The 11,060-nt window shown below is 41.7% G+C and overlaps 1 protein-coding gene across 2 annotated transcripts in view; it reads left to right on the forward strand.

Annotated features, from left to right (window-relative positions):
- The window catches only part of LOC108704011 (ubiquitin-like modifier-activating enzyme ATG7), a 50,247-nt gene extending 42,862 nt beyond the window's left edge, over positions 1-7,385 (forward strand). For both annotated transcript variants that reach the window (XM_041591019.1, XM_041591020.1), the window contains exon 19: positions 6,720-7,385. In XM_041591019.1, coding sequence (XP_041446953.1) covers positions 6,720-6,752 — 33 coding nt within the window. In that variant the 3' untranslated portion in view covers positions 6,753-7,385. The remainder of the gene's footprint in view (positions 1-6,719) is intronic.
- Positions 7,386-11,060: the final 3,675 nt, after the last annotated feature.

Raw genomic sequence — 11,060 nt, forward strand, 5'->3', positions numbered from 1 at the left:
ACAGGTGTTGTAGTGTTGTGCTATACAGGTGTTGTGCCATACAGGTGTTGTAGTGTTGTGCCATACAGGTGTTGTAGTGTTGTGCCATACAGGTGTTGTAGTGTTGTGCCATACAGGTGCCATATTGTTGTGTCACAGTAGTGTGAAATTCAGCTGGGCCGGTGCTACAGGCCCTGTGTGACTCACAGCAGTTAATGAGAGAGTTCGTTAGCTTTATGTGATTATTTTATAGTCTTCTGTATCCACCTTAATCTGTTCTGCCTCTCCAGGGGGAGGGAAATGGGATAAAACTGCCTCACAGGATTTATCTTCCCCGGGGGACTATCTCCTAAATGTATCTGCCTCTTTATAAAGCCCCATTGTGGGGGATCCAGTGGGTGCTGTGCAGGAATATTTCAATCCTAGGCCAATGTCGGCTGATGATTCACTTTCCTCTCTGCACTAATTATATCCCGGTTTGTTCATTAAAGTGAATGTTGTTATTTGATAGTGAGACACATCGTTATAATTTACATTTCTGTGCTACAATTACATCACTTGGCTAAGGGCGTAGCAAGATCTGCCGGGCCGCTCCCTGACTGACCCATTTAGAGGTGAGATTTGTGGGCTTTGTTCTGGCATGTTCCATAAGTGTGTCAGGGGTGGGGTGCAGCTTTAATAGGGCCCCACGTGCTCCCTGTGTTCAGTTTCTCTCCCAAGTCATTTATGACAGCAATTAGTTTGTGGGTGCTAATTAGATCCAACGCCATAGAAACTGCTGAGCTGTCCCTTCTTACTGGATCAGGTGAGGTTTGGGCAGAGCCAACCAGCTGCTGATAGAAACTCTGAGAGTCAGGGCTTCATATTGAACACCCCAAATTATATATTTTTTTCTATGGGGCCCCAGGCAGTGAGGGAGTTGACTTAGTGATGAGTGAAATATTTTGCTGCGAAAATTACGCCCATAGACTCCAATGGGTCCAAAAAAAATTGGTTGCCATAGACTTTGATACATTTCGGCAAATTTTCGGCGAAATGGGTCAGATTGGCCGATCACTAATAGTGATATAATGGGTTTGGGATGAGTAAGTGCAACTATCCATCACCCAACCCTTCTGTATGACCCCAGTGTATATATTGTACATACAGGAAAGGTTTTGTGCTCCCCAGAACCGGATCGATGTTCATTTGGGATGGAGCCGCAGCAGCCCCTGCATGTAATTCCGCAATGTGATTGCACATGTGCCAGACGTGCTGAACGGCAATAAAAACACCATTTGCTGCTTTTACTCTCAGCATGGTCCGGGCCCTCATAGTTTTGTCTCCGTGTCACACGTTGACTGCAAATACTTGTTGCCATGGATACAAGTTTCCAGATCCAAAAAGAAACCGACCTCCTCTTGTGCATTAATTTTCAGGAAAAATACAGGAACTCACGGATCTGCCAGAACATTCTCTCTCAAAGTGACAGTAATTAGTAAATGGCAGGTGAACGGTCAGGGACATGGGGAAATAATCATTGGCCTCAGCTTCATACATCTTCCTATCTATTTTCCTCCCCGGTTCTGACCCAGCCACCAGCTGTCCTTTCCTCCCTCTCTCTTATGACACTGTAACAAATGCTTTAGCAAAGTAGATCACATCCACTGCTATCCCAGACTCAAGGTTCCTGCTGCTCGCCCCGTCCTTAAAGGCAATTAAAGTTCTGTTACCCATAAAATCATGATGGTACAAACTTATACTATTGTGATACTAAACTCTATAGTTAGTATAGATATGGGTATATATCATTTATGTGACAGTAGGGAGGGGTGTGTGTATGGGGCTGGGTTTTACTTTGGAGGGGTTGAACTTGATGGATTTTGTCTTTTTTCAACCCAATTTAACTATGTAACTATGTAACTATGTAATTTGCAATGTTGTCTTATCCCTTGTTACCCCTTCCGTAAACTTTCCTACTGCTCATGTCAGACTAACAAGCCTATAATTTTCAGACTGACAATGGGATCCCTATTTGAATAGCAGCAGTAGGAAAAGGATTCAGTTTGGGAGTGGGGGAGGAGTAATGCTGTCATTTTTGTGTAATTAAAGGTTTTTTTATATTTATTATGAGGCATATAACCCTACAACCCAGCTGGGCAAGGGGATATTTCCACAGATCTGTGTGTGGTTGAGAAATTTGATTGTAAGCTCTACTGGGGCAGAGGCTTGTCTACATGACACTACACACACACACACTCTCACTCACACTCACACACTCTCACTCACACACTCTCACACACACACTTAATCTGACAGGGGTGTGTCTGGCCAGGCTGCTCCTGTCACTGAGGTAAGATTAATTGGGGAAGGGGGGCAACTGTGCCAGGAAGAGATGTCTCTTGTATTGCCGTGAGACCCCCTACCCCCCCTGCTATGGGAAGGAGGTGCATAGAGTTTGCTAAATTATACAATTCTACTGTTATTTTTAAAGGGGAAGTTTATCTTCCCACCAGCATGTATTTTCTACTATTTTTTTTTTTTTTTTTAAAGTTGAGGGTATTCAAGTTTCTCCGCTGTCTGTGGGTTCAGATTTATTCCAGGGCTCTTACCCAAAATGACCAAACAGTCTGGTTACAAATTTACCCCCTCGCTAGGCATCTGTGCCAGTTCTTTGGGGGGTGGCATCAGAGGACTGAGTCTAGTTAGGAACTGGTTTCATTCTGCTATGAAATGGTTAATAAAGTTTTGGAAGGTGACCGGATTCTGTGGCCCTGTAAAGCTCAGCCGGGACCACCCCACTGGGAAATAACAGGGTTTATTGGGGTTTGTGTTCAGGAATATGATTAGTGCGGCAGATGGATTTATCCAGTACAGACCCATAAAGTTCTCTGCATTACTTGCAGCTGTTGGACTCTCAGATTGGGGGCTGCTCTATATGGTTACATAGTAGCTGAGGCTGGAAAAGTCCCATTCATCCCTTATTGTGACTGCAACTCCCCAACAGGCAGAAATCAAGCTCATTCCCAGCTGAATGTCTGAAAAGTTCATTCACAAACAGTAACAATGAAAGAAAGATGAAGCCTTGGTGCAAGTTCCCCTTTAAATGTACAGCTCAGGATGAGGATGTTTGTTCAGATCAATGGGATGTACAGTAAATATGGAGTGTGTCACCTAAAGCTCAGTCAGGCTGCAGTTGGGGGGTTCAGCCTGTAATGTGCACAGATCCCTTATTCAGACATCGGACAGACCCAATATCCAACGGGCCAGATTTATAATCATCAGTGTGTCTCACACATTCCCAGGAAAGTGACAATTGATTTATGGAGATTTTATTTCTCTGCTTTATTGTTTGTCTTCAGTTCAGAGTCACAAAGAGTGGCCCCAATATTTAACCCCCAAGTGGCCCCCTCTGAACTGTGCTCTTAGGGAAGGTTTCCTTTCCCAGCAATTGACCTTTTCAAACTCCCGGTTACTTTGGTGAGAAATGTAAAACTCTTAAACCCGAGCAGCTTACTGGGACCAACCACCCTTTCTGTGCCACGTGCTCTCTCTCATCCCTGGCTCAAGTTCCAACAACTAGATATATATATATATGAGCGGTTTCCCTTGTGCGTTAGTAATAACCAGATCAATTAACTGTTTCCCTCCTGTGTTTGTAATAACCACATATATATTAACTGTTTCCCTCTTGAGTCTGTAAAAACACATATATATTACCATATGAACCATATCCTTCCTGTGTTTTTAATAACCAGATATATTAACTGTTTCCCTCTAGTGTTTGTAATAAGCATATATATTAACTGAGTCTGTAATTACCAGACATATGAACCATTTCCTTGCTGTGTTTTTAATAAACAGATACATTAACGGTTTCCCTCCTGTGTTTGTAAGAAGATATATTAACTGTTTCCACCCTGAGTCTGTAATAACCGCATATATATATATATATATATATATATAAATATATATATATATATAAATATATATATATATATATATATATTAACTGTTTTCCGCCTGAGTCTATAATAACCGCATATATATTAAGGGTTTCCCTCCTGAGTCTGCAATAACCACATATATATATTTATATATATATATATATATATATATATATATATATATATATATATATATATATATATATATATATATATATATATATATATCTATATATATACTGTATATATATATATATATCTGATTCCCTCTTGTGTCTGTAATTACCAGACATATGAACCATTTCCTTCCTGTGTTTTTAATAACCAGATATATTAACTGTTTACCTACTGTGTTTGCAATAAGCAGATATATTAACGTTACCCCTCGTGTGTATGTGATGTACCATTTCCCTAATGTGTATGTTATAATTAGATCTATGAATAGTTTCCCTCCTGTCTATGTAATAACCATAAATATTAACTTTTCCCATGGTGTATGTAATAACCAGATATATTAACTGCTTCACTACTGTGTCTGTAATAATCAGGAATATTAACGGTTTCCCTCCTGTGGATGTAATACCATATATATGAACTGTTTCTCTCCTGTGTATGTAATAAACAGATATATGAACTATTTTCCCTCCTTCTTATGTAATAACCAGAAATAATAACTTTCTCTCCTGTGCATCTAAAAACCAGATTTATGAACTAATGATCTCCTGTGTAATAACCAGAAATAGGAACGAATTCTCTCTTGTCTATGTAATAACCACATCTATGAGCTATTTTGTTCCTGTGTATGTAATAGCCAGGCCTATGAACTGTTTGTAACATCTTGCATAGATGTGAACTAGTAGGTTATTATGCAGTCTGTTCTACATCTGTACTGTGTGAGCAGACATCTAAAAGTCTAGTTCAAATCCCTTTGTTATCCTGGCTTTGTTAAATTAGATATGGAACTGTTTTCCTCCTGTGTATGTAATAACCAGGCCTATGAACTGTTTCTATCCCATGTATGTAATAACTGGATCGATGAACTGTTTCCCTCTTGTGTGTGTGTAATAAAGTTATATGAACTGTTTCCCTCCTGTGTATGTAACAACCAGAAATATCAACTGTTTCCTTCCTGTATTTGTAATGACCAAGAATATTAACTGTTTCCCACCCGTGTTTAGAATAACCAGAAATATTAACTGTTTAGTTTCTGTGGTCATAATTTTTAGGACAATGTAACTTTTCCTGCTGTCCATGTATTAACCTTCTAAGTAAGGGCCATTTTGATGTAGAACATTGTACGTATAAATATGGCTTGAAATGTAAGTAATGTAAGTAAGTTGTAATGTAGTGCTTCTCAGGGAAAGTACTTCTGCCAGGCTCATTGTCCTGGAATGTAGATTTATGCTGGACATGTATGATCTAGGTATGTGCATGATGGAGCTGGGAGGAGCCTATTTGGTAACTCTCTTTTAATTGGCCTCCCCCTCCAGAGACTTTCAGCTCTCCAGTCCATAATGAACACTGCTGCGAGGCTCATACACCTCAGCAACCGCTCCTCCTCTGCCTCGCCATTCTGTCAATCCCTGCACTGGCTTCCGTTACCTTTCAGAATCAAATTCAAATTAATGACACTGACTTTCAAAGCACTTCATAACTCTGCCCCACCCTACATCTCTGAACTCATCTCTATATACTCACCCACTCGCTTACTACGCTCCTCTACTGACCTGCTCCTCAACTCTTCTCTCATTACCTCCTCACATGCTCACATTCAAGACTTTCCCACAGTCTGTCTGACTTTCTCCCAAAGTCTTTCTTTTAAAACGCACTTCTTTCGAGAAGCCTCCCCTCACTCTGCTTAACTACCAAACACAACACCACATACAATACCACATTTCTCACCCACTTACTTCCATCTTGCCCACTCCCACACCTTATGTATTACTCCCTTCCCTTTAGAGTGTAAGCTCTTTTGCATAGGACCTTCCTCACCTTTTGTACCTGTATTGATTGTGATGTATGTAACTCCATATGTTCTATGTATAGAATTCATGTGATTTAGTTGTATAATCACATTTACTTTACAGTGCTACGCAATATGTTGGCGCTATATAAATACATGTTAATAATAATAATTATGGGGTAAATGGAAACAATGCAGTAAAATGGATGTGCACATGCTGCTTATGGCAGTCACAATTCATTCTGGGGGTTCCAGACACTCCCCATACAATAGCCAAGACTCAGTGGCCCAGGGGTCACATGTGGTTGTGTTTTTGGAGGAGCTTCAGTTGCTGCGTTACTTTGTTACTTCAAAAGCCCGTCCTCACCAGTACCCTGCACTTAACTGTATGGTCTTCATAAGCATCGCCCATTAGTAAAGGGGGGTGGGTGTGTGTGTGTGGGTGTGTGCCCCAGCATATCTTATTCCTTCTTCTAATGCTCTGAAATGAAACCGCTCTCAGGACAGCTCTAGGTCAGCAGCAGTTTCTCCGACTTCCCTCCCAAAATAGAGATTTCCTAAAGAGGAGGGTTAAGCTGTGGCTTTTATGTGTCCTATCAGGTTTGTCTGATTCCTACCCAGAATGCAATTCTTCAGAACATAATTTTAAATGGGATCCCTTAACTAACCTTCAAATAAGTTGTCCCCCTCAGATGTCAGACTTACTGGTCTATAATTGCCAGGCTGAGATCGTAATTCCTTTTTATATATTGGAATGACATTGGCTTTCCTACAATCCACAAGAGAATATGTTATTGTTATTAAAGGGACTTGTGCTGCATCTTGATTCTGTTTCCTTTGTTTCTCTCCAGATCTGGGACATGAGTGATGATGAGGTTGTCTGAAGAATAACGGAAATGTCACCCCTGTGCAATATGGCGTCGCCCTCGCTGTGCACTCATCTATGCAGAGAGCCGCACCGTGTAACAGAATCTATATTAAAATACATGTATCTATATAATAACCCCTTCTCCTCCAGATCTTGTTTCCAACCACAGATTCAGTTATTTTTATAGACTTTGATTTCCAAGTACTGAACTGCCCCGGTGTTACCCCCATGGGCCTCGGTGAATATCAACACCATGTGTCTATAAATATCTGCAGCAATATTTGCCCCAGAGCAGGGGAGTATTTATGCGGTGCATGCTGCTATATTTTTCATTTGGCATGCAATTGTGTATAATCCCCCTTCCCCCTGGGAAATAAAGAAATAAAATGTGAATTTATTCCGTTTATGAAAAGAGAAGGTTATATTTTCATTGTTAGTAGCTTTGTGTCCCAGCAGTAAAGAGCAAGGTTATTGAACAAGGTCGGTTGAGGGGTCTGGAGGTATAAAGGGGATCAGGAGAGACACTTAAGATGCTCATTGGAACTTTCTCACTCGCTTCATTTTTGTAACAAAACATTTTTCTAACACAAATATGTATAACGATCCATTAAGCTCTATTCTGCTCAAATAAACCAACAAATTCTCTTTATTCTCTCTTTTTCTCATTTATTTGTATAATTCCCTCCCCTTAATATCCCCTGTTGAAATCAATTCACTCATTCTGTATGTCAGGGTTACGTATCATCACCATCATCACCAACCTCACCATGCAGCTTCGTTTGATTGTGGTGTCACTTTTTGTCACCAGCAACCTGGGAAATCTCTGAATAACTCATATACCCATAAAGGGCCACTAGTTTTACCCACTTGGGCTGTTCCTGCTGAATTGTGCTTAGTACAGGGAATACCTATGCTGCCATAGTTTTATGGGATCTCTCTGTACAGACTATGAGCAAACTTAGGGGACTGTTCCTGCTGAATTGTGCTTAGTACAGGGGATACCTATGTTGCAATAGTTTTATGGGATCTCTCTGTACAGACTATGTGCAAACTTAGGGGACTGTTCCTGCTGAATTGTGCTTAGTACAGGGGATACCTATGCTGCCATAGTTTTATGGGATCTCTCTGTACAGACTATGAGCAAACTTAGGGACTGTTCCTGCTGAATTGTGCTTAGTACAGGGAATACCTATACTGCCATAGTTTTATGGGATCTCTCTGTACAGACTATGAGCAAACTTAGGGGACTGTTCCTGCTGAATTGTGCTTAGTACAGGGAATACCTATGTACCATAGTTTTATGGGATCTCTCTGTACAGACTATGAGCAAACTTAGGGGACTGTTCCTGCTGAATTGTGCTTAGTACAGGGAATAACTATGTACCATAGTTTTATGGGATCTCTCTGTACAGACTATGAGCAAACTTAGGGGACTGTTCCTGCTGAATTGTGCTTAGTACAGGGAATACCTATGTACCATAGTTTTATGGGATCTCTCTGTACAGACTATGAGCAAACTTAGGGGACTGTTCCTGCTGAATTGTGCTTAGTACAGGGAATACCTATGCTGCCATAGTTTTATGGGATCTCTCTGTACAGACTATGAGCAAACTTAGGGGACTGTTCCTGCTGAATTGTGCTTAGTACAGGGAATACCTATGTACCATAGTTTTATGGGATCTCTCTGTACAGACTATGTGCAAACTTAGGGACTGTTCCTGCTGAATTGTGCTTAGTACAGGGAATACCTATACTGCCATAGTTTTATGGGATCTCTCTGTACAGACTATGAGCAAACTTAGGGGCTGTTCCTGCTGAATTGTGCTTAGTACAGGGAATACCTATGCTCACATAGTTTTATGGGATCTCTCTGTACAGACTATGAGCAGACTTAGGGGACTGTTCCTGCTGAATTGTGCTTAGTACAGGGAATACCTATACTGCCATAGTTTTATGGGATCTCTCTGTACAGACTATGAGCAAACTTAGGGACTGTTCCTGCTGAATTGTGCTTAGTACAGGGAATACCTATGCTGCCATAGTTTTATGGGATCTCTCTGTACAGACTATGAGCAGACTTAGGGGACTGTTCCTGCTGAATTGTGCCTGACATTTATTTTAAAGAATATTCATGATAAACACAGATCAGGCCATTACTGGCTATAATTGAATAGAGTATATGGGGCAGCTTGCAAATCCACAGAACTGGCACAAACAGAACCGCATTACCTCCTTGACTTGCTTCTTTCAACCTGACCAATCATGGAACAGGACACAAACTGCTTATGGATTCATAAAGAATGGCCATGTTCTGACCACCAGAGAGTACAATCTAAAATGAATAACCAGTGACTGCAATATCTTAATTCCTGCCTAATAATCCTTCCTATAATGTATATAGAAATGGGGCAATAATAGGAGAGCTGTTACTCCTGCACTGTGATACTGGCTGATATTAATCTAATTATATCCCTATTGGTTTATCATTTATTAACTTGCATATAGGTGAGGGTAGTGCTGATTAAAGGCAAAGTTCACCTGTGAAGTCACTTTTAGTATGTTCTTCATCAGGGTTTTCACATTTCAAGCCTCCCTTGGTCATGCTCTGGCCAGGCCTTTGGCTCGGACTTTGCCTCATAACTAGGTTCCAGAGATACAGAAACTTTTGGCTAACAGTCACCCTGCTATAGTTCCAGGGGTACCCAGGGCACAAATAAACACTCACCCCAAATCTCCCCGTAACTGACCTTCAGACTGGGCCCCTTAGGTCATAACAAGGTTACAGATATATAGAAACATTGGGGTGTCATCCTGCTATAGTTCCAGGGGTACCCAGGGTACAAATAAACACTCACCCCAAATCTCCCACTAACTGACCTTCAGACTGGGCCCCCTTAGCTCATAACAAGGTTACAGATATATAGAAACATTGGGGTAACAGTCATCCTGCTATAGTTCCAGGGGTACCCAGGGTACAAATAAGCACTCACCCCAAATCTCCCCCTAACTGACCTTCAGACTGGGCCCCCTTAGCTCATAACAAGGTTACAGATATATAGAAACATTGGGGTGTCACCCTGCTATAGTTCCAGGGGTACCCAGGGTACAAATAAACACTCACCCCAAATCTCCCGCTAACTGACCTTCAGACTGGGCCCCCTTAGCTCATAACAAGGTTACAGATATATAGAAACATTGGGGTGTCACCCTGCTAGAGTTCCAGGGGTACACAGGGCACAAGTAAACACTCACCCCAAATCTCCTGTAACTGGCCTTCAGTCTGGGCCCCCTTAGCTCACTAGCCGGTGCCATTTGATATATGAGTAAAGGTCAGCCAGGCAGCTGGAAGTTATTCTTACACAGGAGTTGAGGCTGTAGCCAGTTGGCCAGATTCTTGGATCATATTTAATGACAATAACGAGGTCCTGACTCTAATATAATGAGTAAGAAACAGGGCACAGAAGGGAACATGGGTATATGACAGGTTAGAGCCTATGAACTTGTTCCTCAGATGGTAACTTGTGAACTCACACCCAACCCAATGGCAGTCGCTCTTCCCCCCCTCACTTCCCACTACGAGGAGCTTTCAAACTTTTCCACTCTCTCATTCCCTGTTCCTCCTTTCATTAGTTCCCTGCATTAGATACTTGCTCCTTTTATTAAACAAGTGATCCTCTCATTGGTCCGATCCAGCTTTAAGACTCAGGAAGGATTTTTCCTGTTTGAGCAAATGGGAGGCAGGACTGTGTAGGGCCACATATAGGGCCACTGCTGAACTTGACTGCAATGGATCAGCTAATAGGTAATAGATTATTATGTATCCGCAGGAGGGGCCGGGGTTATCAGGGATCTGCTGGAAAAGCTCAGGGAGGGGCAGGTCTCAGTGTGTTTGGGTGAGAAAATGCGTCAGGCCAATGTTTCCAATACACTCACTTTACTATCAGTGATGTTCCCACCATTTAACTCCCACTCCCCTTCCTGTGATTGTCACGTCAGACCCCCCCATCCCGCTCAGATTAGAGACACATTTCTGAAGGGGACGCTGACTGCAGGGGGGTTACTTGTACACTCCCAAAAACAACAATATTTACACAGAGGCAGTGCATTCAGAACTCTAATAAAGCATTTGGACTATTGAAGCAACTGAATATACTGGCCATGTATGAGGATGGCTTTTCTTCTCTAGCTGCAGGTCAGATCATAGGGGGGGGTGACTGGAAGGTTCCGTCATATTAAACTAACACTTTTACAGAGGAGCACTGTGCAGACATTTCCACCATTTTGGGCGTTTAATTCTATAGCAGCCGTCACATTTGTGGCAGTT

This window comes from Xenopus laevis, chromosome 4L (genome assembly GCF_017654675.1).
Source record: "Xenopus laevis strain J_2021 chromosome 4L, Xenopus_laevis_v10.1, whole genome shotgun sequence".
Lineage (NCBI taxonomy): Eukaryota > Metazoa > Chordata > Amphibia > Anura > Pipidae > Xenopus > Xenopus laevis.